At 40.0% G+C, this 15,934-nt stretch overlaps 1 protein-coding gene across 4 annotated transcripts in view; it reads right to left on the bottom strand.

The window, feature by feature from the left end:
- NFAT5 (nuclear factor of activated T cells 5) overlaps positions 1–15,934 on the bottom strand; it is a 436,025-nt gene that overhangs the window by 150,580 nt on the left and 269,511 nt on the right. For all 4 annotated transcript variants that reach the window (XM_053699472.1, XM_053699473.1, XM_053699475.1 and 1 more), the window contains one exon: positions 12,257–12,447. In XM_053699472.1, the coding sequence (XP_053555447.1) occupies positions 12,257–12,447 (191 nt within the window). The remainder of the gene's footprint in view (positions 1–12,256; positions 12,448–15,934) is intronic.

Consider the following 15,934-nt stretch of genomic DNA (forward strand, 5'->3'; position numbering starts at 1 on the left):
AAACATGAAGGAATTGTTCAAAATTCACCAAATTTTCACCACAGTGTCTTAAAGCCTTAAAAATATTGCACACCAAATTTGGAAGCTTTAACCCTTAAAATAACGGAACCGGAGCCGTTTTAAGCTTTAACCCCTTTACAGTCCCTGGTATCTGCTTTGCTGAGACCCAACCAAACCCAAAGGGGAATACGATACCAAATGACGCCTTCAGAAAGTCTTTTCTAAGTATCAGAGCTCCTCTCACATGCGACTGCATGCCATGCCTCTCAAAAACAAGTGCGCCACACCGGCGCGAAAATGAGACTCTGCTTATGCTTTGGGAAAGCCCCTAAGAAATAAGGTGTCTAATACAGTGCCTGCCGATATTATTATATCAAAATACCCAGATAAAATGATTCCTCAAGGCTAAATATGTGTTAATAATGAATCGATTTAGCCCAGAAAAGTCTACAGTCTTAATAAGCCCTTGTGAAGCCCTTATTTACGATCGTAATAAACATGGCTTACCGGATCCCATAGGGAAAATGACAGCTTCCAGCATTACATCGTCTTGTTAGAATGTGTCATACCTCAAGCAGCAAGAGACTGCACACTGTTCCCCCAACTGAAGTTAATTGCTCTCAACAGTCCTGTGTGGAACAGCCATGGATTTTAGTTACGGTTGCTAAAATCATTTTCCTCATACAAACAGAAATCTTCATCTCTTTTCTGTTTCTGAGTAAATAGTACATACCAGCACTATTTCAAAATAACAAACTCTTGATTGAATAATAAAAAACTACAGTTAAACACTAAAAAACTCTAAGCCATCTCCGTGGAGATGTTGCCTGTACAACGGCAAAGAGAATGACTGGGGTAGGCGGAGCCTAGGAGGGATCATGTGACCAGCTTTGCTGGGCTCTTTGCCATTTCCTGTTGGGGAAGAGAATATCCCAGAAGTAAGGATGACGCCGTGGACCGGACACACCTATGTTGGAGAAATGTATACGTTTTATTTAAACAAATGGCTGTGTTCTGTGTCATTGGGCCTTTTTAGGCACCAGATATATTCATAAAAAAGTGCAACACAAAAATATCTGGATTTGAAGCAAAAAATAAGAAGATGGTGTACAATAAATTGCCTGACTAGATAAGAGTCCAGTCAGTTGGTGCTGGATGATAAATAATGCTAAATAATACACAGAGAAAACATACATTTTGCTTACCTGATCATTTTCTTTTCTTCAGATGGAAAGAGTCCACAGCTGCATTCATTACTTTTAGGAAATTCAGAACCTGGCCACCAGGAGGAGGCGAAGACACTTAATTACTTAATTTTTCTTCAGATGGAAAGAGTCCACAGCTCCCCGCCCGTGTTTTTATGTGGGGCGGCCATAATTTTTGTTCTTCTGGCACCTTTTCACCCTGATATTTCTTCTATTGTTCCTTGCTCCTCGGCAGAATGACTGGGAGATGAGGGGAGTGGGTTGGAGTAAAACCGTAAGAACGGCGGTATAAAGGACCGAAATCCTCTAAGCCTTCAACCCACAATGGGAAGGAACACTCTAGTTCCTGGAAAAATCAGAAAGACTGAGCATGTCGCCGCGGATCTCAACGGAGTCCCGGCCCACAAGAATGAAAGGTGAATGGGGACTGAACCAATACCCCATGCCCCTAAGCAACCACAGACCATCAAGTCCTCTCAGGATGCTAGTTGAAGCTTGTAAAATAACAAGTAAATAACACTAATCATATTGTGATCACTAGACGCTCTCACCGGACCAACCGGACATAAAAAGGCGCCACGTGTTTGAACTAGGCCTCAAGACAGAAGGATTTGTACCCAGTCAAGACCAGCCTGAAACCAAGGGCCCCAGCACTGTCAAGGCCACATAGAGTCTCCCCCAAGATGAAGGGATAAAGAACAGTCAGACAGAACATAAGACTAGTACATCCTCAAAGTAAACAGTGCAAACACAATTTGCGAGTATCAATTCCAGAGAAGTTTCCTGAAGGAAACATCAGACAACAGCATGAGCTTTAGACCAAATAAAAATCATCCTCACCGAATTAAAATAAAAGATAAGCCAACACATAGGTTATCGCCCAGGAAGAATGGACAGACCCACAGGAACAGCCCACCAGGGGTCCGAGACTTCCAAGCTCAGAACTGGAAAAGGATACACAAATAACAAACGGCTAAATTTAGAGTTTTGCGGCCAAAGGGGTGCGTTAGCTACGCGTGGTTTTTCCCCCCGCACCTTTTAAATAACGCTGGTATTGAGAATTCTCTGAAGTGCTGAGTTAGGCTTCAAAAAGGGAGCGTACAGGCATATTTACCGCCACTTCAACTCTCAATACCAGCGTTGCTTACGGACGCGGCCGGCTTAAAAAACGTGCTCGTGCACGATTCCCCTATAGGAAACAATGGGGCAGTTTGAGCTGAAAAAAAAACCTTCAAAAAAGCAGCGTTCAGCTCCTAACGCAGCCCCATTGTTTCCTAAGGGGAAACACTTCCTAAATCTGCACCTAACACCCTAACATGTACCCCAAGTCTAAACACCCCTAACCTTACACCCCCGCTATCGCTGACCCCTGCATTACACTTTTAACCCCTAATCTGCCGCCCCGGACACCGCCGCAACCTACATTATCCCTATGTACCTCTAATCTGCTGCCCCTAACATCGCCGACCCCTATATTATATTTATTAATCCCTAATCTGCCCCCCCCCTCCCCAACGTCGCAGCTACCTTACCTACACTTATTAACCCCTAATCTGCCGACCGAACCTCACCGTTACTATTATAAATGTATTAACCCCTAAAGCTAAGTCTTACCCTAACCCTTGTAATTTAGTTTAGTTGATTTAATTGTAGATAATTGTAGGTAGTTTATTTAATTAATTTATTGATAGTGTAGTAGTGTTAGGTTTAATTGTAACTTAGGTTAGGATTTATTTTACAGGTAATTTTGTAATTATTTTAACTAGGTAGCTATTAAATAGTTATGAACTATTTAATAGCTATTGTACCTGGTTAAAATAAATACAAAGTTGCCTGTAAAATAAATATAAATCCTAAAATAGCTACAATATAATTATTTGTTATATTGTAGCTATATTAGGGTTTATTTTACAGGTAAGTATTTAGCTTTAAATAGGAATAATTTATTTAATAAGATTTATTTTATTTCGTTAGATTTAAATGATATTTAACTTAGGGGGTGTTAGGGTTAGGCTTAGCTTTAGGGGTTAATACATTTATCATAGTAGCGGTGAGGTCCGGTCGGCAGATTAGGGGTTAATAAGTGTAGGTAGCGGCGACATTGGGGGGGGGGGGGGGGGCAGATTAGGGGTTAATGAATATTATGTAGGTGTCGGCGATGTTAGGGGCAGGAGATTAGGGGTACATAGAGATAATGTAGGTTGCGGCGGTGTGTGGTCGGCAGATTAGGGGTTAAAATTTTTATTAGAGTGGTGGCGATGTGGGGGGACCTCGGTTTAGGGGTGCATAGGTGGTTTATGGGTGTTAGTGTACTTTAGAGCACAGTAGTTAAGAGCTTTATGAACCAGCTCTTAACTCCTGACTTTTTTCTGCGGCTGGAGTCTTGTCTTTAGAGTTCTAATGCTCACTTCAGCCAAGACTCTAAATGCCAGCGTTAGGAAGATCCCATTGAAAAGATAGGATACACAATTGACGTAAGGGGATCTGCGGTATGGAAAAGTCGCGGCTGGAAAGTGAGCGTTAGACCCTTTCTTGACTGACTCTAAATACCAGCGGGCGGCCAAAACCAGCGTTAGGACCGGCTAACGCAGAACTCTAAATCTAGGCGAAAGACTATAAGAAGATTACTTCATCGCCTTATGTCTATGCAAGCAAGCCAGTCGAAGATCAAAACTGAGAATCCCCAGACCCATTAAAGTGAATGTACATTTTGATGCTAAAGTGCCCGATATTTAAAAATTCGATTAATAACAGGGGCACTTTAATTCATCAAAATTTACATTTCACTTGTGTTGTGAAAATACTTACCTTTCAATCTTGAAAGCCGCTCCAGTTTCCTCCGCCCGTCGCAAAGCCTCTTCCTGGATCTAAAAAGAGAAATCCGGCTTCCTCCAATCACGGCTTCGAATCAGACACTGATTCCCCCATGGGGAAGCTGTGATTGGAGGATGACCAATCCATCATTTCTGACGTCAGAAATGGCTTTGCGACAACCGGGAGAAGCTGGAAGCAGCTGTCAAGTTTAAAAGGTAAGCAATTTTTCACGAGTGAAATATAAATTTTGATGAATTAAAGTGCCCCTGTTTTTTAATAGAATTTTTTAAAAACGGGCACTTTAGCATCAATATTTACATTCACTTTAAAGGGACACTGAACCCAAATAGTTTCTTTTGTGATTCAGATAGAGCATGCAATTTTAAGCAACTTTCTAATTTACTCCTATTATCAAATGTTCTTCACTCTCTTGGTATTTTTATTTGAAAAGCAAGAATGTAAGTTTAGATGCCGGCTCATTTTTTTATGAACAACCTGGGTTGTTTTTGCTGATTGTAGTGAACAAGTGTATAGAATTGAGCGTTGGCGCTAACTGTTATCCTAAATGCCTGGTTAAAGAAAAACTACTCCTCCTCAGTAGTTTAAAAAAAGTGTGAGTGCTATAATTAAAAAAAGGGGGTAACTGGCGCTAATGGTTAGATTAGCTAGGATAACACTACCAATGATGTGACTATTATATTAATAGACGGCTATCCGTTAGAGTGAAAAAATAGAAATGTGGAAAAATGAACATGTGATGTGGATATCCTATTATTATCCTTCTGTTAACTGAAAGAAATTTTTTTTTTTTTTTTTTTTAGTGTCTCAATTCCTAATTGGATATAGTGACAGCGTGTTTAAGAAACAGAAAATGTGATAGAGGTTTTTACCTATTTGACATCGTAGATCCTGATGTGAGTGTAATACAAAAAATATTAAAAATGTGACGTGTATACGTTAGATGTGGTGGACAATTAAGGTCTATATGTATAGATAATAAATGACAGATTGTGTAGCAAAAATAAATCTCTGTGACAGTTACTGCATAAAATATTTAATCCTTAAAAACAATCGATATATTTAAAACATTAGGGACGTCTCCCTTGCAATCAGTGGTATCTGTCGACAAGAAGTTTGCTCAGCAGCAGTTAACTGGGCATAGTTGGTGGTATATACTACAGTGTTACTGCATACGTAAAAAGTCACAATGGCACAAATAGTAAGGTACCTTACAGTTAGAGATGTTGTGGAGGCTGATAGACTGGGCGTGTGTTGATTCTGCCTTGCACCGGGTCTCGGTATAGCGGTGTATTTCGCGGCTTAAAGACCAAACAGCTCGCTAATGTGGTGATTGGTGGTTTGGGTCATACACCCCTTTTCTGATAGGTCTAATGTCTGGCGTTCCGTGAAAATTTTTGCTGATTGGTGGATAAATTAATCCACCAATAAACAAGTGCTGTTCAGGGTCTGTACTTTCTTTTGCAATTAAAGATAGCAAGAGAATGAAGAAAAATTGATAATAGGAGTAAATTAGAAAGTTTCTTAAAATTGCATGCTCTATCTGAATCACAATAGAAAAAAAAATTGGGTTCAGTATCCCTTTAAGAGTGGGATTCTCCAGCAATGCCAAAACATGCCTCAGTAGAACATGAAGGCGTGACAGTCTGTAACGAAAGGTGCAACATACCTCCGCTGGGACAAAAGAAAACACCGGCCACAAAGGTTGACCCCATGAGGCCTCAGGGGCAGTTGCTCCCCCGGAGAGCTGAACAGGACTAGTCGATCCCACGCCTGACAAACCCCGGTTAATGGAACAGACAATATCATAAGCACACTCCCGGTAGGTGCAAAAGCGAAACCGTGTCGTAACCTCTGGTGGGAACAAGCCACACTCCTTAGAAGGATAAGTAGCGTTTGGGTTACCTGCATGCGTAGTAAGAGTTGGTGGTAGGGAACTCGCCTCATGGAAAATAGAATCCCCAGAGGCGGATGGCTCAGTGGGCACCTGATTCCCCTATCCCAAGGAACAGAGCAGTCTAAAATGGCATTCGGAACATAACTGATGAGCATGTATCACCCAGGCCAATTCATATTCTTCGCAAGAAGTTGAGGCTGAATCAGAGACATCCGTCTCCAAAAAATCTGAATGCTCCATAACTAGGATATTGAATAAAAAATGGACAAATAGGAAAAATCTAAACGGCACCTTACACCCCCCAATGGCTGGGGCACTCACCACCTCCAGAGAACCAGACACCAGCGGACCAGGATTTCTCTGTCACCACACGGACAGGAATGCGGAAATGGAGAGCCAAAATGTGGCCATGCCCAGTTACAAGGTAAACTGTGCAGATCATGCAAAAGCGCGCCCGACCGTAAAAGGCTGCCTCACTAGACATAGGTCGTTGTGTTCCAAAATAGCCATGAGCCGAAGCAACACTACACAGTAGCAGACAGAATCACATAACAAACATGATTATAAACCCCCCTGTTCAATAATCCCCTTCAGGAGATATTAACCCTTGATTCCAAGATGTAAAAAGGAGCATCACTGAGACCCTATGTTAAAATTATCCTTAAAAGGTTGTAGCCCATCTGGGATAAACAGTTGTAATTACAATACATCCATGATGAAAGTAAAATAAAACGATCTGACCGGAATCTACGTAGTGGAACAGGAACACGGCCCTTCAAGTGCGACAGATGGTAGCGTCGCTTCTGCCATGGACTTGAGAGAAAAAAGCAGGCAACAAAACTCGTCAACGCTGATTGCTTGTGGAGCTGTTAATATGAGTCGGGATGGTTTGCAGAAGGACTCTCCCTGCATCTCTAGGCTCTAACTTTCACCCATGCTCTCACTGAGAGGCTGACAGGACTACTTAAAATTCCAGTCCCATGCTGAAGAGTACTACCCACCATAAGAGACTATCGAAAACTTCTGACACTTCTCTGCCAACACCCTGGGAAGAAAGGCAAAGAATGACTGAGGGATGAGGGGAGTGGGAGGGGTATTTAAGCCTTTGGCTGGGGTGTCTTTGCCTCCTCCTGGTGGTCAGGTTCTGAATTTCCCAAAGTAAAGTAAATACAGCTGTGGACTCTTTCCTTTTATGAAGAAAATAAGAAAGAGAAAAGAGCATCCCTTAAGTACTCAAAAGGATAGGCGTATCACTGTCTCAACCCCACATAGTAAACAGAAAGAGGTATTGTACTAAAACATAACTTTTATTAACCCTTCGATGACAGGGATAAATTGTCTACATCGGAACAACGTTCCGATGTAAACAAATTTAAATCCCGCTATTGTGCACGCGATCGCAAGATTTCAATAATGGTATTGGGTCAGGGGGCGTCCCTATGACGCTAGGCACGCCCTCCAGACCGCGATCACATCCTGGAAAAGCCATTGGCTTTAGGACAGCCCAACGGTTAGGACTTTCTATTTCTTCCTAATGGTGCAAAAAAAAGGTTAAAGTGGAATTAAAATGACAAAAACATTTAAAAATTAACTAGCGAATCCAAACCCTAATATGCTTACAACAACAATAAAGAATGAAGGTTAGAGAAAAGCACAATATGGGTAACTAACCCAATTATAGCCCGCAACACGAAACAAAAGATCTCTCACTAAGGGCTGTCATTGACTATTAAAGGGATAGAACAGTCAAAAAATGAATGTGCATGGGTGTACTTCTATTTTAATTATAATCATTTTTGCAATATACTTTATTTAATATAGATTAATAAAAAATGAATATACATTAGCAAAAATGCTTCTAGTGAAAGTTATTATTTTTCTGCAGCATATGCACATATCCAGTGAGGGTTCCATGCACCAGTGTTCAAACAAAACACCTCAGAGAGTCAGCAGTGGCTTGTATGACACAAATTACAATTTCAGAAGCAATACTCACCACTGTCAGTTCTCCGAAAATGTGTAGTGTTTGAATACCGGTACACGGCCTTCACAGGATATGTGTGTATGCTGCTGGAAAACAGTAATAACTTTTACTAGAAGCATTTTTGCTAATGTTAGTATAATTAAAAAATGCTTATATTTCAAATTGAATTGCATCCATGCACATTTCAATTTTGATCTTTCTATCCCTTTAAGCCTCCACATATGAGCAAAAGAGATTGGCGATCTGCTAATCTCTTATGTTAAAATCCTGTAATTATTTAAAAATAGCTGGGTATTCCAATGCTGGTCTCAAAACCAAATGTAAATAAAGCAGATTTACATGGAACAAAAAATTACCTGAGTGGCCGGGGTAGGGAGAGGATTACGCCAGTCTTGGATTCGCCAGTTAATTTTGAAATGTTTTTATTGTAATTTTAATTAATTCTACTTTAATAAAGGTTATGTTTTAGTACAATATCCCTTTCTGTTTACTATGTTGGGTTGATATGCGTGTCCTTTTGAGTGCTTAGGGGATGATCTTTTCTCTCTATTGGTTTTCTAAATATCTGGATTTGCCTATATTTGGCACCAAAAAGTAGAATGACACAGACTGCGGCCATTTTTGCCATTCGTTTATAGAATAAATGCAGATGTCTATTGATCACAGGTAGCAGTGAGTCTTAATAGACGTGATTTATACAATAAAGTTAATGCAAGAGAGAAAATGCTGAATATTTCTAAACTACTTAGTATACAAAATAAGCTTAAAGGAATATTAAACAGTAAATGCAGGCTAGACATAATGAGGTATTCAAAGCAAAGAACAGTCTTTTAATAATAGTAAATAACATACACGCACACATACTGTATATTCATTTTCAAATTATATTAGTTGCCTAAATATTGTAGATATAACCGTAAAGGTTTAGTTTCCATAGAGTAATTTAGTTTTTTCAATAGATACTGCCATGTTTGAACTTAAAGGGACAGGGAAAAACATAATTTATGCTTACCTGATAAATTTATTTCTCTTGTAGTGTAGTCAGTCCACGGGTCATCCATTACTTATGGGATTATATCTCTTCCCCAACAGGAAGTTGCAAGAGGATCACCCAAGCAGATCTGCTATATAGCTCCTCCCCTCTAAATTATGTTTTCTCTTGTTAAGTGTAGTCAGTCCACGGGTCATCCATTACTTATGGGATACCAATACCAAAGCTAAAGTACACGGATGAAGGGAGGGACAAGGCAGGAACTTTAAACAGAGGGAACCACTGCCTGAAGTACCTTTCTCCCAAAAATAGCCTCCTAAGAAGCAAAAGTGTCAAATTTGTAAAACTTTGAAAAAGTGTGAAGTGAAGACCAAGTCGCAGCCTTGCAAATCTGTTCAACAGAAGCCTCATTTTTAAAGGCCCAGGTGGAAGCCACAGCTCTAGTAGAATGAGCTGTAATTCTTTCAGGAGGCTGCTGTCCAGCAGTCTCATAGGCTAAACGTATTATGCTACGAAGCCAAAAAGAGAGAGAGGTAGCCGAAGCCTTCTGACCTCTCCTCTGTCCAGAGTAAACGACAAATAGGGAAGAAGTTTGACGAAAATCTTTAGTTGCCTGCAAATAGAACTTCAGGGCATGGACTACGTCCAGATTATGCAAAAGTCGTTCCATCTTTGAAGAAGGGTTAGGACACAATGATGGAACAACAATCTCTTGATTGATATTCCTGTTAGAAACTACCTTAGGTAAGAACCCAGGTTTAGTACGCAGAACTACCTTGTCTGAATGAAAAATCAGATAAGGAGAATCACAATGTAAGGCAGATAACTCAGAGACTCTCCGAGCCGAGGAAATAGCCATCAAAAACAGAACTTTCCAAGATAACAGCTTAATATCAATGGAATGAAGGGGTTCAAATGGAACGCCTTGCAAGACGTTAAGAACTAAGTTTAAGCTCCACGGCGGAGCAACAGTCTTAAACACAGGCTTAATCCTAGCCAAAGCCTGACAAAAAGCCTGAACGTCTGGAATTTCTGCCAGACGCTTGTGTAGAAGAATAGACAGAGCAGAAATCTGTCCTTTTAACGAACTAGCGGATAAGCCCTTTTCTAAACCCTCTTGTAGAAAAGACAATATCCTAGGAATCCTAACCTTACTCCATGAGTAACTCTTGGATTCGCACCAATACAAATATTTACGCCATATCTTATGGTAAATTCTTCTGGTAACAGGTTTCCTAGCCTGTATTAGGGTATCAATAACCGACTCCGAGAAGCCACGCTTTGATAGAATCAAGCGTTCAATCTCCATGCAGTCAGCCTCAGAGAAATTAGATTTGGATGGTTGAAAGGACCCTGAATTAGAAGGTCCTGCCTCAGAGGCAGAGACCATGGTGGACAGGACGACATGTCCACTAGGTCTGCATACCAGGTCCTGCGTGGCCATGCAGGCGCTATCAGAATCACTGATGCTCTCTCCTGTTTGATCTTGGCAATCAGTCGAGGCAGCAGCGGAAACGGTGGAATTTTTACTGCTCAAAAAAGCGCTAAAATAGGCCCCTCCCACTCATATTACACAGTGGGAAAGCTCAGTTAACTGTTTCTATGCAGAAACAAAAGTTAGCCATGTGGTAAAAATCATGCCCCAATAAGTTTTATCACCAAGTACCTCACAAAAAACGATTAACATGCCAGTAAACGTTTTGAACATACATTTTAAAAGTTATGAAGTGTTATTAATAAGCCTGCTACCAGTCGCTTTTACTGCAGTTAAGGCTCACACATTACTTCAGTATTAACAGTATTTTCTGAGTCAAATTCCATTCCCTAGAAAAATACTTCAGTGTACACACACTCCTCAGCCTAATACCAGTCGCTACCACTGCATTTAAGGCTGTACTTACATTACATTGGTATCAGCAGTAATTTCTCAGTCAATTCCATTGCTTAGAAAAATAATTTACTGCACATACCTCGTTTGCAGGGAGGCCCTGCATGCTATTCCCCTTTTCTGAAGTTACCTCACTCCTCAGAATGTGCGAGAACAGCCAGTGGATCTTAGTTACGTCCGCTAAGATCATAGAAAACGCAGGCAGATTCTTCTTCTAATGCTGCCTGAGAAACAAACAGCACACTCCGGTACCATTTAAAATAAACTTTTGATTGAAGAAATAAACTAAGTTTAAAAACACCACAGATCTCTCGCAACAACCTATCTTTAGTTAGCTTGCAAGAGAATGACTGGATATGACATGTGAGGGGAGGAGCTATATAGCAGATCTGCTTGGGTGATCCTCTTGCAACTTCCTGTTGGGGAAGAGATATAATCCCATAAGTAATGGATGACCCGTGGACTGACTACACTTAACAAGAGAAAGAGAATCTTTCATATAGAATAGATAGAACATACCATTTTTAACAACTTTCAAATGTACTATGTCCTTAAACATTACAGAAACATTGCAAATAAAAACAATTATATAACCACATAACTATATGAGCGCCTAAGATACTGTGCAAGTGAGCTTTTCATTTAGCTTTAACCGTCACACAGGAATACACCAGACTCAAAAGAACGGACAACATTATTCTTTTCTTTCTTTTTCTAGTGGACTAGATTTGCACATATCTGGAGAACTACATGACAGGAAAAAGTGCTATCATCTATTGCTCTTGCTATGAATAACATTGTTGCAAAACTGCTGCCATTTAGTACTGCAACCAAATACCTTCCTGCTTTTCAACAAAAGATAACAAGAAAACAAAAAACATTTGATAATAGAAGTACATTGGAAAGTTGTTTAAAATTGTGTGTTCTATCTGAATTATGTACAACCTTGTTTGCACAGTCTCTTTTATTGCCTGTTTAATATCTGTCTGACAAACATGGTGGTGCCCATCACTTTATAGAAACTCAGAGGAATTTAGAAAAATCAACACGTTTCAAATAAATTACAGGGAAAGGGAACAAAATAAATATAATTATTTAAGTATATTGCAAAGGTTTTTTTTTTTCAAACTACACATAATTAAAATGTTATATTAAAATACCTCACTGTTCAATGCCAATATAAGTAGTTTGGATCTGTTAGCCATACATTAACTATTGCACACACACAAATAAGAAGAAAAAAAAAAGGTAACTATCTTAAAACTTTCCATTTTATGAGGAAAATGTGGAAAGTCCACATTCTTTAAATGGCCCGGTAGAATTAAAATCTGGTATTTCGGCATTTCAGATCTAAGGCGTGATAATCTAATTCCTACAGAGCGAGCATGACACTGCTGTATAAACCTGTCACAGTAAGTGTAGCTCTTTACAGCTAGAGGACAGGGGCTTATTTACTTACGCAAGAGTCATCATATTGTTTGGATCAAGCATAACCTCTATGACAGTTGTTCCCTCTATGTCCACTTCTTTGCATGGGGTAGTGTTTCTACCAGTCACCCTGCAGGCTTGGTAGAATCCATGAGGTTTTACTCGTCCAGAGTCATTACCCACAAACACTTGAAGAACCACAGACTCATTATGACCTTCCAGCTAGAACAAAGCAAAAGGATTGACATGTTTACCTTAAATGCTAAATAAATACACCTTTTGTGAGTGGATGTAAAAAAGTAATAATACATTTTTATACACACACATATATATATATATATTTTTAATCAAAACTATTAGTTTAAAAATTGATCTATGTTTAAGACCCGTTGAGTGCCTATCCATTTATTGCTGCACATGTCATTTTCTAAAGTGCGTCACAGGCAAGAAACAACCTCAGGTTATGGTGAGTGCTGTACCCTGGTTGGAGATATATATATATATATATATATATATATATATATATATATATATATATATATATATCCCCTGAATGGGTTTGCAATGACTTGTTATACCAGCTGAAGAGTATAAAGTAAATGGGAAATTGTTCCTTTAGGATTATTTTTGAATATGAACTAGCTGGCTTTGTTCTTTGAAACAACAACCCATTGAAATGGGTTGAGCTTGCAGTGAGATCAAGTCTCCTTAGATCATCACTCTTTATACACACACACAGCCTCTTTATGTTATCTTTGTTTGTATACTTAGAAAGAACAACTTAAAATGAACATTTGAGGACTATGACCCCTAATGGGAGTGCAAATCATTTTTCAGGTTATGTTTACACAGCTTTTCTATAGTGCATACTTAGGACTAGATTTATCAAGCAGGGGCGGTCATATGAGAGAGAATGTATACAACATCTATTAAAGAAGCAAAAACAACAAACATACAATACAAAATCCAATAAACATTTTTGCTATGTGTACATATACTCTATATGCATGGCTTAAGTTACTGCATCTGTATAAAGCTGTTAAAGGGGCAGTAAAGTCAAAAATTAAAACTTCCATGATTCTTATATAACATGCAATTTTAAACAACTTTCCAATTACTTTAATGATCTAATTTGATTATTTTGATATTTTTTGTTGAAACAAATACCTAGGTAGACTAAGAAGAAGCACTACACTACTGGGAGGTAGTTGCTGATTGATGGCAGCACATATATGCCTCTTGTCATTGGCTCACAATATGTATTCAGGTAACTCTCAGTAGTGCATTGCTGCTCCTTCAAGAAAGTATGTCATGAGAATGAAGCACATGATAGACAAGTACACTGGAAAGGTTTTTGTAAATTGCATGCTTTATTTAAATAATAAAAAAAACTGACAAGGGAGGAGTATTTTTTCACTTAGCTGTAAATGTACAAGCAATTGTAGATATTACCAACAACACAGTTCAATCTAAAAACCTTAAACTTAAAAGGGACAATAAACTGCAAGGTATATCTACAGAAGTACAGTTACTAATCACAATGCTATTATTTTTTTCTCTTGAGCCTGTAGATCTCTTTAAAGCGTTTCTCTTATTTTAAAGGGACAGTTCACCCCAAAAAAATCCCCTTTAAAAATTGTTCCCAATGATCCATTTTACCTGCTAGAATGTATAAAACTGTTTACAAGTAGCTCCTTTACCCTTATTTCCACATTTAAAATAGCTGATTTAGCCTGTGGTATCACCCCTTATACTGAAAGTTTGTATACAGGAGTACAGGCTATGTAAACGCATCTAGTAGAAGAAATTACACTCTCAGTGAGGCGCAGGATAGTCAAGTAATAAAATGTATTCTTACCAGATAAATTCCTTTCCTTCCGGATAGGTAGAGTCCACGGCTTCATTCCTTACTGTTGGGAAATACTACACCTGGCCCTCCCACTTCCTCATTACCCCAGTCATTCTGCAGAGGGAACAAGGAAAAGTAGGAGAAACATTAGGGTATAAATGGTGCCAGAAGAATAAAATAAATAATATGGAACCGCCCATAGAAAAGAAAAAATGGGCGGGGCCATGGACTCTCCCTAACCGGAATGAAAATAATTTATCTGGTAAGCATAAATTATGTTTTTCTTCCTAAGATAGGGAGAATCCACATCTTCATTCTTACTGTTGGGAAAACTATACCCAAGCTCCAGAGGACACTGAATGAATAACGGGAGGGAACAAAAAGGAAGAGGCGGACCCTAATCTGAGGGCACCACTGCCTGCAAAACTTTTCTCCCAAAAGCTGCTTCAGCCGAAGCAAAAACATCAAACTTGTAAAATTTTAAAAAAGTATGTAAGGAAGACCAGGTAGCCGCTTACAAATCAGATCCATAGAGGCCTCGTTCTTAAAGGCCCAAGAGGAAGCCACTGCTCTAGTGGAATGAATAGTTATCCTCTCAGGAGGATGATGTCCCACTGTCTTGTAAGCTAAGCGGTTAACGCTCCTTAACAAAAAAGATAGGGAAGTCGAAGTAGCCTTCTACCCCTTCCGCGAATAGACAACAAAGAGGAAGATTGTCTATTGATCCTACTCAGAGTCTTAAAAAAAGACTGCACATCTGGAAGCTCAGCTAGTCTCTTGTGCAATAAAACTTACAGGGCCGAAATCTGTCTCATCAGGTAACTAGCAGAAAGGCCCTTCTCCAGCCCATCCTGAAGAAAAGATAAGATCCTGGCTACCTTAACTGTGTGCCAGGAATAACCCCTATCTTCACACCAAAATAAGTAGGTCCTCCACACCTTGTGGTAGATACGCTGAGTAACTGGTTTACGAGCTCAAATAAGAGTATCAATGACAATCTCAGACAAACCTCTCTTGGCTAAGACTAAGCGGTCAATCTCCACGCAGTCGGCCTCAGAGAATCTAGATTTTGATGAACAAATGGACCTTGTATCAGCAGGTCTCTGCGACAAGGTAACTTCCACGGAGGAGATGAGGACATTCCCACTAGATCCGCGAATCACGTCCTTCCCAGCCACAATGGAGCAATTAGGATTACAGATACCCGCTCCTGCTTGATGCAGCCCACCACTTGAGGAAGAAGCCGTAATAGAGGGAAAAGATATATGAGTTTGAACCTCCAGGGCACTGCTAGTGTATCTATTAGATCCGCTTGGGGATCCCTCAACCCGTACCTGGGTAGTTTGGTATAGAGACAGGAAGCCATGAGATCCATCTCCAGCATCCCCCACTTGCTGCATATCTCTGCAAACACCTCAGGATGGAGAGACCATTCCCTTAAATGGAAGGATTGCCTGCTTAGAAAATCTGTCTCCCAGTTGTCCACACCCGGAATGTGGATCACTGACAACGAACAGCTGTGGGCTTTCGTCCACTCGAGAATCTGAGATACTTCCTTCATCGCCAAGGAACTTCTCGTTCCCCCCTGATGGTTGATGTAAGCCACAGAGGTTATATTGTCTAATTGGAATCTGATAAACTGGGACGAAACCCGAAGTGGCTAAAGCCTTCAAGGCCTTGAAGATTGCCCATAGTTCCAAAATTTTGATCGGGAGGGAGGACTCCACCTGGGTCCACAACCCCTGTGCCTTCCTGGCACCCCAAACAGCTACCCATCCGGATAGGCTTGCGTCCGTAGACACAATCTCCCAGGATGGTCTTAAGAAGCATGTCCCTCGGGACAGATGATCTGGACAGAGC

This window comes from Bombina bombina, chromosome 1 (genome assembly GCF_027579735.1).
Source record: "Bombina bombina isolate aBomBom1 chromosome 1, aBomBom1.pri, whole genome shotgun sequence".
Taxonomy (NCBI): Eukaryota; Metazoa; Chordata; class Amphibia; order Anura; family Bombinatoridae; genus Bombina; species Bombina bombina.